Raw genomic sequence first — 12837 nt, 5'->3', positions numbered from 1 at the left:
CTTCTTTGCACCCTCTATTTGTTTTTTTGCCTGGCTGGAAATGTGTCCTTGAACTCTGATCATGCCTTTTTGCTTGCCTGGACGGAGGACAGAAAGGGGTGTGTGTCAGATTGTGTAGAAACTAGCCTACTGTATTCAGGCAAAATTGACTTTCATCGCTCTGCCCCCTTTTGCCGCGGGCCCTGCCCACCACTGACATTCAGCCCCTGGAAGGTTACCCAGAAGGAAATGTGGCCCTTGGGCCAAAAAGAACAGTTGCATTTCTATTTGCATGTTGTGACAGGAAGTGCAAATTAAAATGCAGACGAACCAATTTCTCACCACCACCACCCCAAGATCCCTAATTGAACCTGGGACCTTCTGCATGCAATACACGAATTCTTCTCTTGAGAAGAGGAGACGGAGAGGAGATATGATAGCACTGTTCCAAGTCCTGGAAAGGTTGCCACACAGAGGAGGGCCAGGATCTCTTCTTGATCGTCCCAGAGTGCAGGACTCGGAATAATGGGCTCAAGTTACAGGAAGCCAGATTTCGACTGAACATCAGGAAAAACTTCCTAACTGTTACAGCCATACGACAATGGAACCAATGTCCTTGGGAGGTGGCGGGCTCTCCAACCCTGCAGGCCTTCAAAAGGCAGCTGGACAGCCACCTGTCGGGGATGTTTTAATTTGAATTTCTGCATCGAGCAGGGGATTGGACTTGATGGCCTTATAGGCCCCGTCCAACTCAACAATTCTATGGTTCTATGATTCCCACCGAGCATACATGTGCCTCCTCCCGCACCCGCACATGTGCACCAACTCTATCCTGGCAACTCTCCCCACTCGTAATTCCCACAACTGGTATTCAGAGGCATTACTGCCTCTGGCAGCAGGGGAAGAACCAGAGCTTGGAAGTAACTAGTTACAAGTAACGAATTACTTGTAATTCATTACTTTTTTGAGTAACGAGTGGGTAATTCCTTTACATTTTGATTGCAATAGAACTAGGAGTAATTTTACTACTTTTGTGGAGTAATTGTAACGTTTCCAGAATTACTTTTGGGCATTACTTGGGGGGGGAGCAGGGGAAGTCTCCTGCTCCTCTGATTTGTGGATGAAAATCATGTGCCTCAAACTGGGCTTCTGTGCAGCGTCGCTCTTCCCTCATGCTCTGTGGGTGGGGAGGAGGCGACGAGGGAGGAGGCGGAGAGCGATACGGGGTGGAGTGGAGAAAACAATTATTTAAAAAAACAGATAGTGGTGGTGAAGAATGGAGTGGAGGGGAAAAGGAACCAGAGGTCAAGGACATGGATAAAGGAGGAGAAGGAGGCAGCAGCAGAATGGGGATAAAGAACTGTGGAGGTGAAAGATGACGACGTGTGTGTGTGTATGTGTGTGTATGTGTGAATACTGTGTTTGCACTTGGCACACAAAGTAGCCTCCACCACCCTCTCTGGCTACTGTGCTGCATTTGCAGTATTTTAACTTTTTTGCATCTCAGGGGAAAATGTTTGCTTGAGTGAGTGTCCCTTAGTTGGTAGCAGGGCAGGGTCCAGGAGGTGGTTAAGTGAGAGAGATTATGCTTGCTGGCTGAGGGTGGGGTGGGGTGCACTTGGTTTGATGTGCAAAGATCTGAGTAGTGGCCTCAGCCTTCCTCCCCACCACCCTTACCAGCAGAGAGACCACCATTCCTATCTTATGAATAAAAATAATTATTCTACTACCTCAGTATGTGTTTGTTTATTTTTAATGTAGTTTTAGGCTACTTAGATGTGCAGCAGCCAAGGCCAGCACCTTGTAGGCATTTTTTTAAAGTAACTGAAATGTAATTGTAGTGATTACATTGGAGGAATAGTAAAGTAATCAGTTACTTTCAGAGCAATTGTAATTGTAACGGTAATTACTACTTTTTTGAGCCATGTAATTGTAACTGTAATTTATTGCTTTTGAAAAGTAATCTTCCAAGCTCTGGGAAGAACATAGCCGCCATGGCTACTAGCCACTGATAGCCTCCTCCCCTTTATGTCTCTGTCTAATCCTCTTTTAAAGCCATTCTAGTTGGTGGCCTTTAGTGTTGGGGTTCACTATCTGCTTATTTTAAGCTTTTCAATTCTTCAAACGAGCTGCCAGTTACGATTCGCCATAAATTGTGTCCCACTAATCCTGATTCTCAGTTCTGCGTTTTGTTTTTCTGAAAAATGATGTAATTTTCCCCGTTATTCCTCATGCTGCTGTGTAATTTATATAATGTGTACAGCAGCAGCTGATTGCAAAAATAATTACATAAATAATTATGTAATTTTTGGCACAGATTTTTTTCTTAAATTATCATGTCGCCGACAGCTGCGACCGCACGCGTAGAGTGGGAGCCTATTCGATAATGTGAGACACTTGCGGATTATCCCGGAATTTGATACCAAATCCGATTTTGCAAATACTCGACACCATCTCTAGTGGCCATCTCTGCATCTTGTGACGGAGGGAGAGGGAGGTACCACACACCCTCTCGCTCTGGATTTCACCAAGGGATTTCCCTTGGCATCAAAAGCCATGCTTGCACATCCAGAGAGAACGAATCGCATTAATCTGATCCAGTCCCTATGGGCCCAGCTTTCCCTGGAGGGGATCAGTGCTGCTTTGGAGTCAACTAATCCGCACTGCCATGGAAATGAGGAGACAGGCATCCTATTACGCAGAACAAAGCAGTAGGAAACAGCTGATGATCCTCCCACCCTGAAATGCATACCGGGGAAGGGGGAACTACTGTGTTTCTTATGCACGCTGTGAACTTCCCCCACATCATTTTCCGTGCTCTGGAGATCAAAGCAGTTTCAGCCTCCCCTCTGGGATATAAGAAAGAGCCCAGTTATATCCTACAAGCAGTAGTGTGGTGGCAAATTTAGAAGTCCAGGATCCTTTCGTGAGTCACCAGGATCAGCCTCACAGGCCAAATTTGACAGGTGACTGCGGGCGCCCACCTGTCAATCACATGACATCGTTGTCACATGACATCCTTACCAACCCACTTATCAAACCCCCTTGCAGGGGGGATCCCAAGCCACAACCTCCTGCTTGGAACCTCAGGCACTTGGAAATCGCTGCACGAAACACAGAGCTAGCAAAGTGATTGTGTCTTCCCTCCCCATGGAGGGTGGGGACAAAGAAGCTGGCATTTTTAAGAAAGGTCCCTCTCACAGCTGATCTGCAAAAAGCAGGTTTCTTTCCCCTGTGTTTTGCAGATCAGCTGAGAGAAGGATGTCTCTCGCACATGATGCCTGTAAAATACAAGGGGCATTGAATCATGGAATCATGGAGTTGGAAGGGACCAGTAAGGCCATCGAGTCCAACCCCTGCTGAATGCAGGAATCCAAATTAAAGCATTCCTGACAGGTGGCTGTGCAGCTACCTCTTGAAGGCCTCCAGGGTTGGACACATCATGAGAAGACAGGATTCACTAGAAGAGACAACAATGCTGGGAAAAACAGAAGGGAGTAGAAAAAGAGGAAGGCCAGACAAGAGATTGATTGATTCCATAAAGGAAGCCACAGACCCGAACTTACAAGATCTGAACAGGGTGGTTTGTGACAGATGCTCTTGGAGGTCGCTGATTTATAGGGTCGCCATAAGTCGTGATTGACTTGAAGGCACATAACAGCAACAGATGACCATTCAGTTCTGCAAAATAAAGCTTCGGTTACACGTTTTTGGCATGTTTCACAGCTGCACTCTTTTGGAAGGACCTGGCTGGAGCTAATATAGAATATTGGTACAAGCTGGTCTGGAAGGAAGCATTGTTAGACAAACTAACACAAACACTCAGAATCTCTAGTGGTCATAGTAAAAGATATACATTTCTTTTGACTTGGTATGATTTTGTACAATAGACGAACCAGAAAGAATGTGACCCAGTTCTTTTGCCAGCATTTAAATGGATATGGTGTCTTTAAGTGGGTGTTTCCCCCTCTCTTTTCTGGTTTATTCAATACCCGGAAAGAATAAGAATAAGATAATGCAGTATACTGAAAATTGTAAATGAAAATATCCTAGCTTTAAAAGCTGAATTCCGTAAATGCACTGTTAACACCAACCAATATTAGTTTATTTTACATTGTTTTTCAGTACTTGTAAATGTTGTATGATTTATATATAATGTTTTGATTATGTCTGATTATATTTAATAATCAATTTAAAATGGATTTTTAAAAAATGGTGCCAATTGCCACTCAGCCGCTGATCGCCTGTGTGGCAGTTTTGCTTTGCCCTAGGTGAACGGCAAATGGCACGGCTGCTTTTTGTGGACTGTGGACTGTCACTCATCTGTTTCTCTTCCCTTCAGACACAGAGGGCTGTGATCACAATTGGCACAAATTCCAGGGGCACTGCTACCACTACTTTGCCCATCGGCGCTCTTGGGAGGAAGCGGAGCGAGATTGCCGACGCCGGTCTGGCCACCTGACCAGCATCCATTCATGGGAGGAACATAATTTTATTAACAGTAGGTTGGCGGCATGGAGGGCAGGGATGAGGTGGAAAGGAGGTGTCCCAAGGCTGGGATGGGGGGAGGTGAGGGGCATAGGCCTGGGGAGGGCAGCTGTGAGAGAACTAGAAAAGGTCCTCAAATGCAAAGATGTATCACTGAACACCAAAGTCAGGCTCATTCAGACCATGGTATTCCCGATCTCTGTGTATGGATGTGAAAGTTGGACAGGGAAAAAAGCGGATAAGAGAAAAATCAACTCATTTGAAATGTGGTGTTGGAGGAGAGCTTTGCGCATACTATGGACTGCGAAAAAGACCAATACTTGGGTGTTAGAACAAATTAAACCAGAACTGTCACTAGAAGCTAAAATGATGAAACTGAGATTATCATACTTTGGACACATCATGAGAAGACCTGATTCGCTAGAAAAGACCATAAAGTTGGGAAAAACAGAAGGGAGTAGAAAAAGAGGAAGGCCAAACAAGAGATGGATTGATTCCATAAAGGAAGCCACAGACCTGAACTTACAAGATCTGACCAGGGTGGTTCATGACAGATGCTCTTGGAGGTCACTGATTAATAGGGTCGCCATCAGTCGTGGTCGACTTGGAGGCACATAACAACAACGACAATCCCGACCTTCTACCCTGCAATGGGGCACTCAGGGCGGCTCACAATGCCACCATACATAATAAATAAAAACACAAAAAAAATGTTAAAATAGATAAAAATGTAGGGTAAAAAAAAGCTAGGGTAGTGATATTAAAAGAGGTAAAACTCAAAAGGGAGGGAAATAAAATCAGTTTCAGGCTATACATTCAGTCCCTCCCAAAGGCTCTCTGGAACAAGATAGTTTTTGCAACTCTCTGAAACACCATTAGCAGAGTGGGCTTCTCGGGGTAGGGCATTCCAAAGCTTAGGGGCCACAGCTGAAAAGGCTCTCTGCTGCGTGCCTGCCACTCTGGCATCTATCATTCCAGGCACGGAGAGGAGACCAGAGCCAGATGATCTTAAATCATGGGCGTGAACGGTTTTTACTTAGAAAAATGTATAAACCGCTTAATCGGTTAATCAGTAAATCTCAAAGCGGTGTACATAAATTAATTGCCAATAATACACAAATAAAAAGTGTTAACAGCAAGTATACATAACCTAAGGCTGCAACCCTCAACCCCCTTACTTGGAAGTAAGCTCCACTGAATTCAATAGGGCTTGTGTCTGATTAGATATGGCTAGGATTGCACCATACGGCTGCAATCCTAACCCCACTTGCCTGGTAGTAAGTCCCATCCAATTCAGTGGGAATTACTCCTGAGCAGACATCTCTAGGATTGCAGCCTAAATAATGTCCTGCTTGCTGATTTTTATTTTTTTTAAAGCGAAAGACATATCTAGCTCTCCAGATTCCTGTATATTTTATTTCTGTAGTTTTTCATTCTGGTTAAAACAGCCTTTTTTATCATTTTGCATTTTGTTTTATAGTCTTAATTCTGCACGTTGCACAGGCATTCTCTTAATGTAGAGCAGTTAATAAATTCTGAAAGAATTCTAAATTATTGCGTCTCATGCAGGCTTCGGGCATGAAAACACATGGATTGGCCTCAATGACCGCATCGTGGAACAAGATTTCCAGTGGACAGACAACACGGGCCTGGTAAGTGGTGAGGATAGATTGCTCCCATAGAACACTTTTATTATTATTATTATTATTATTATTATTATTATTATTTTAGATTTGTTACCCACTCTTCATCAGCAGGTCCTATGTCCCAGATGTTGTTGGACTCCAACCCAGATCATCATCCCAGGCCATTTGCCATACTGGTTGGGGTGTTGGGAGTTGGATGCCAGCAACAGCTGGAGGGTCCGCATATGTCTCCTCTTCCCCCAGTTGGATGGGGCCTATAAGACCATCCAGTCCTACCCCTGCTTGATGCAGGAATCCATGTTAATGTTCCCCGACAGGTGGCTGTCCAGCTGCCTCTTGAAGGCCTCCTGGGTTGGAGAGACCACCACCTCCCTTGGTCATGGGTTCCATTGTCATACTGCTCTAACAGTTAGGAAGTTTTTCCTAATGTTCAGCTGAAATCTGGCTTCCTGTAACTTGAGCCCATTATTCCATGTTCTGCACTCTGGGACAATCGAGAAGAGATTCCCGGCCCTCCTCTGTGTGACAACCTTTCATGTACTTGAAGAGTGCTATCATATCTCTCCTCAATCTTCTCTTCTCCAGGCTAAACATGCCCAGTTCTTTCAGTCTCTCCTCATAGGGCTTTGTTTCCAGTCCCCTGATCATCCTTGCTGCCCATCTCTGCACCCGTGCCAATTTGTCTGCATCCTGCTTCAAGTGTGGTGTCCAGAACTGTGGTTCCCTGTGGGTCCCACATCTTCCGATGTGGGGAAGCTTAAGGCTGCCAATCCTAACCCCACTTTAACTGGGAGGAAGCCCCATTGAATCCAATAGGACTTCTTTCTGAGCCGAGGCAGTTCGGATCACACCATATGCCAAGCAGTCGCCTCCATGCAGACTGAGGCTCTCGCTCAGGAATGCTGAAGGCAAATTTGATAAGCCCAATTGAGCTAGTGACAAAGCACGGAGGTGAAATTCAATTCAGTTTGCATTTGGAGGCAAACTTACCAAATGCTGACTTCCTGGAACAGCAGACAAACTGAAACACAGCAATCCTTTGAAATGCACACATCTCTGAACTTTGCAGTGTGGCTCTCTAGCCAAATGATATGCAGAGAAATGCATTAAAATGTGCATATATTTTAGCAAGAATAACATACAAACAGGCATTCCATTTAGGGGAAACTGCTTTGCAAAAACATCTATATTAGGCAAAATTGCATTTTTAAAATGTGCCTGTTGAGAGAAATTGGCACTAAAATGCTGGTGGATTTTAATGAGAACTTAAAAAAAAAAATCACCAACTGATGTGGAGAACCTGCCCTTCAGATTGGAGAACTGAAATGGACAGTTTGGGAACTGAAATTGACAGATTCCTAGTGGTGACACCCAACTCGCCACACCTGTTCCGAGTGTCTCTTTGCATTCATCCCATTTTTAACTCCCTGCCACCCTCTGTTGTTTTCTAGCAATACGAGAATTGGCGAGAGAACCAGCCAGACAACTTCTTTGCAGGCGGCGAGGACTGTGTTGTGCTGGTATCTCACGAGACCGGAAAGTGGAACGATGTCCCTTGCAATTACAACCTGCCCTACGTCTGCAAAAAGGACACAGGTTAGCTTCCTTCCCACCTGGGCAGAGTTAAGGGGAGAGCTCTGATTTTCCATTGGCTCACTTAGAGGCTCCGCCCCATTCCTAAAGCTCTATCTCGTGAGAAGAGGAAGGCGGAGTTTCTGCCTAGATGACTCAAAAAAGGAATCTTTTGGAGACAGGTGAATGGATCCCAATGAGCACCAGACACCTCTGGCTGGACTCGAGCTGATTGTTTTGTGCTGGGATGGAGAAGGTCTGACCATTGGGCCATGATGCCTGCTGGAATGGGGGGATTTGGGATATTTTCTCTCTCCATTACCATGGTAAACGGATTGCTGTTGTTGCTTTGTAAATGGGGCGCGGGGGGTTGAAATTCAAGCTGAGAGTTTGCGTAATCAAGCACTTGGGGATCTTAATTTCTCTGTTTTCCGACCTACGGAAGCCATCAGCGGTGATATATTTGCCTCTTTAGGCCCACTTCCTCCCCTCTGCTCAATTTCCTTGTCATTAATTTGCCGTTCCTTTTCTGGAACGTTACATTAACCTCCAGCTGTTTACCCAAGCAATACTGGCTTCTGATTCTGTGGCGGTGCCGGTGGTGTCAGTCCTGGCAAAACATCAAATGCTGTGGTCTAATAAGCAAGAGAGACGTTGCCCTTACACCCTCCTTGCAGGTTTCCCAGAAGAGGCGTCTGGCTGGGCCCTGTGAGAACAAGATGCTGGCAAGATGCACTTCTGGTCTGAGCCAGCAGGATGCTCCTTATGAAGCTCTTTATGATCGCAAAGTGGAACTCCCATGCACAGGGGAAGTCTATCTCAGGTTGCTAAATGCTGGGACAAGTAACACACAGAAGAGTGACTGATGGCTGTTACACCCTGCTTGTGGGCTTCCCAGAGGCATCTGATTGGCTGCTGCAAGAAAGCAGGATGCCAGTTTGGACGTTTGGTCTAATCCTGCAGGACTCTTCTTATGTTCTTTGCGATCAATTATTCCCATAGAATCACAGAATAGTGGAGTCAGAAGGGGCCTGTAAGGCCATTGAGTCCAGTTGCACAATGCAGGAATCCAAGTTAAAGCATCCTCCACAGGCTGCTGTCCAGCTGCCTCTTGAAGGCCTCCAGTGTTGGAGAGGCCACCACCTCCCGAGGTCATTGGTGCCGTTGTTGTACCGCTTTAACCATTAGGAAGTTTTTCTTGATGTTCAGTCGAAATCTGTCTTCCTGCTACTTGAGCCCATTATTCCGTGTCGTGCACTCTGGGACGATTGAGAAGAGATCCCAGCCCTCCTCTATGTGACAACCTTTCACGTACTTGAAGAGTGCTATCCTGTCTCCCCTCAGTCTTCTCTTCTCCGGGCTAAACATGCCCAGTTCTTTCATTCTCTCTTCTCAGGGATTTGTTTCCAGTCCCCTGATCATCCTCATTGCCCTCCTCTGAAGTGACATTTCATATTTCTACCCTCTACTGCAGTGCTATGTGGTCCTCCCCCCTCGGTGGAAAATGCCTCCCCCGTCGGCAAGAAGAAAGCGAAATACAGCGTCCACTCTACTGTCCGTTACCAGTGCGAGGAAGGGCTCCTCCAGAGGCACGTGCCCACCATTAAGTGCCACATCAATGGGACGTGGGACAGGCCCCGAATCCTTTGCACAAAACGTGAGTCAGCAAAGCAAAGCTGCACAAGCAGCCCATCCTGAGCCTATATGTTGCTGTTGGCTTTGTAAAGCTTTCCTCATGAGAGGGTTTCCCAAAGGATGCTGGGAGTTGTCGTTTGGGGGCCAAGTACCCCCTGCTCAAACTGCCCTGTCACAGAAGTGCAGATCTTTTGGGACAGGAACAGCTTGGAAAACTATTTGAATCTGTTGGCATTACAGCGTGTATGAGGAGAGGGCCTGCTCCCTGGCCAATAGGAATCTGCATAGCCCTGCCTCCTGTTCTCTCGTCACCATGAAATGTGACAAAAAGGAGGGGTCTGGCATAGATGGGTGGGCGGGCGGGGAGAAAGGGAGGGAGGAAAGGATATCCCATCCCATTTCAGTTTTCCCCACCAAGGAGGGTTCATCATCCAAGCAAGATGGAGCTAGGTTGGTTACAGGGCTGACTTGGTGCTGAGGCATGGTCAGGACCATGGTCAGGGTCAGGGATGCTGAATCAAGAGCCAGTGTTCAGCACCACGGTTAGCACCTGTGCTGCTGAGACAGCAGGTGCACGTTGTCTCAGCATTGTCCTGGACTGTGCCTGGACTTGACTTTGTCTAACTAGACTTTTCCCAGGTTTCAAACTGACCTGCTCAGAAGAGGCTCTGTTATTTGTCACTTCTCCTCCTGCAAGTCTCAGCGGGACGGAAGGGTGGGCGGATGCCATTTGGCCTCTGTCCCAGACAGCGAGATAGTTTGGGCTGGGAGTGGAAGAGGTGGAAGGAGAGAGAACACGTCTATTTTTGCGAGGAGGATCTCTTGGTGGAGGAAGGAAGGATTCAGGTTAGGCTCGCATCACAGTGAAAAGCTTTGCAACTAAACCTTCTCACTCCCTCTTGCTCCGTGTAGCCAGACGTTCCCACAGAACCCGGCGGCATCACCGCCGCCGCCACCAGCACCACCGCCACAAATCCCGCAAGGACCGGCGGAAACACCCAAAGCAGCGCCCGAAGGTGGACTGGACAGAAGAGGACGGCAACAACTTTTAACAACAGGCCCAGACAAAAAAAAGCACAATCTCCCATTCTCCCCTTCCCCATTCCCAACCTCCACTTGACCTCCCTTAGCCCAACCCAGGATGTGACGGGTTTGCGTGTGCGTGTGTATGTGTGTGATGGAAATTGTTGACGCTCTCCCTGTCCCCTTCCGGCCATGTCTCCCCTTCCGCATTGATATATCGCTTTTGTAACCTCTTCCTTGGGGACTCTACTGTCTGCAAGTTTACAGTACTCGAAGGCAGGTCCCACTGTTCAAGAAATCCTCCCCTGACCTCTTTACAGCCAGGCCTGTGAGCATCCCATGTGGTTGTAGGCTTTGTGGCGAGAAATCCAGCTTCTTGGGAATCTCAGTCTTTGTTCTGAGGAGCAGTTAAGGTGCTAGTCCTCATGGCTTGCGAAGATGTCCCCTGAAAACAGGTGCTGAAATCTTAGAGGGCTGAATAAGCGTTCCAGCTTTTGGAGGGGGTTGTAGGTGGGGCTTAGCTCCTGTCCCTCTGCCCCCTCCACCTCCCCCACACCGTGACTGGCAAAAACCAGAATCAATTATGCAAAGTAGCAAAAGAAACACAGAATATGTTATGCAAGCATATGCACAATTTGCATAATTTACTTAGGTGGCAGAAACCAGCTTTTCTTGGTGCAGGATTCAGATTGCCTAAGGCCACATTCACACCATACATTTATTCCACTATTATTCCACTTTAAAAAGTCATGGCTTCCCCCAAAGAATCCTGGGAACTGTAGTTTGCGAAGTTACTGAGAGTTGTTAGGAGACCTCCTATTCCCCTCACAGAGCTACAATTCCCAGAGTGGTTTAACAGTCAGTCCCCCTTCCCAGGGAACTCTGGGAATTGCAGCTCTGTGTTGGAACAGGGGTCTCCTAGCAACTCTCTGCACCCTTCACAAACTACAATTCCCAGGATTCTTTTGGGAAAGCCATGACTGTTTAAAGTGGAATAGTGGTGGAATAAATGTATGATGGGATTGTGGTCCAGGGCAGAGACGTTTATTCTGTTGAGGGGTACGTACCCCTGGGGGGGGGGGGAAGTTAATTTGTCAGAGGTCACATGCCAGGAGTGGCTGGACCTCAAAGTGAGTGAGACACCTCTCTCTCTCTCTCCCCTCTCTCTCCTCTCTCTCCCTCTCTCTCTCTCTCCCCTCTCTCTCTCTCTCTCTCTCTCTCCCCCCCCTCTCTCTCTCTCCCCCCCCCCCCTCTCTCTCTCTCTCGGCTTCTGGAGGAGGGACAGATCACTCATGCCAGAGGCCTGAACCGGTCCTTTGCCCAAGGTCTTCCATTCCCTCCTCCCTCCACTTCCACGCTCCCCAGCCCCGCCTAGTTCCCCATCTTGGGCTCCCTCCAAGGGTAGCCTGAAAGGAGGCTGAAGGATGTCAGCCCCTGGTGTCGGGAGTCCCTTGCTGCTCGAGTGATGGGGGACCCCCTTCCCTCTCTGCGCTGCTTCGGCTACAGCTCCAGACAGTGGGGCCTGTTCATGCATCATGTGTGTGCACCCCTTCAGAGCCGCGCCACAGCAGTCTCCGTGGTTTTGAGGAGCACGCATGTGGGGGCTCGCCATCACCACCCAGGGGGCCAAAATCCCAGGGGGCTCCAGATTAAATTGGCGTGTCCTTCAAGGAGGGGAGTGGGGGGACACAGTCCTTTCCCTCAACAACTTCTGTATTTTCCTGGAGGCAATGGTATAGGCACCCCTTTTGGGCACAGAGGGACACCAGGGGTTATATCCAGTGGGAAATGGAAGTCCTTTAGGGCAAATGGTGCATTGCCCCACTAACCTCAGTCTGACCTGAGCCACCCCCCACCTGCCTGCTCACCTGCCTGACCTACACCCAGCCCACGGGGTGGCCCTGCCAGTCCCCTCCCTCCTGATCCTCAGTGTCAGGGCTCGTTCACACAGCAACTTACTGCAAGATTGGTGCCACGTGCATCCCCATTTCATTCACATGGTTCACGTGACGTTGCAGGCAAGCAGCCGCTGTCCTCTTTAAATCCGTATCAACCCAATCCGCTGATAATGCAAAAAGGAAAGGAAAAACTGTCTCAGCTTCGCTACGCTTCTCCATGTAGTCGCTTTGCTTCGATGTTTTTTTTAGTGGGCGAACTCTCTTACACCCCATCACTCGCTCCCTGTCTCTCTGCCATCCGCAAAAGCGGCTGCAGCCACTGCCTACTTTGCCTTTCACTCACTCCCCTCTCTAATCAGTTTCATACAGTTTCGTGTCAATTGCACCCCAACACTCTCCCAGAAGTGCAATTGGCAAGAAATAATGAAACTGACAAAAAACCCTTCCCCTTCTCTATTAGCAATATGATACTCCGGAGGGAGTAAACATGTAAAATTAGGGGCGGGGGCCACAAGGAAACAGTGATACTAAACCTTTGCAGAGGAACGCCAACTGGTGTGAAAGGAAAACAGCAGATTTGAAGGTAGGAAGTGTGA

At 47.7% G+C, this 12837-nt stretch overlaps 1 protein-coding gene across 1 annotated transcript in view; it reads left to right on the top strand.

Annotated features, from left to right (window-relative positions):
- The window catches only part of NCAN (neurocan), a 56583-nt gene extending 45775 nt beyond the window's left edge, over positions 1-10808 (top strand). The window contains exons 11-15 of the mRNA XM_061601857.1: positions 4322-4480; positions 6037-6119; positions 7565-7709; positions 9160-9342; positions 10233-10808. Of these exons, the coding sequence (XP_061457841.1) occupies positions 4322-4480; positions 6037-6119; positions 7565-7709; positions 9160-9342; positions 10233-10372 (710 nt within the window). The 3' untranslated portion in view covers positions 10373-10808. The remainder of the gene's footprint in view (positions 1-4321; positions 4481-6036; positions 6120-7564; positions 7710-9159; positions 9343-10232) is intronic.
- The last annotated feature ends 2029 nt before the right edge of the window (positions 10809-12837 follow it).

This window comes from Rhineura floridana, chromosome 18, assembly GCF_030035675.1.
Source record: "Rhineura floridana isolate rRhiFlo1 chromosome 18, rRhiFlo1.hap2, whole genome shotgun sequence".
NCBI lineage: Eukaryota > Metazoa > Chordata > Lepidosauria > Squamata > Rhineuridae > Rhineura > Rhineura floridana.
The sequence above is the reverse complement of the archived record's forward strand: the minus strand, read 5'-3'. Positions and strand labels throughout refer to the sequence as shown.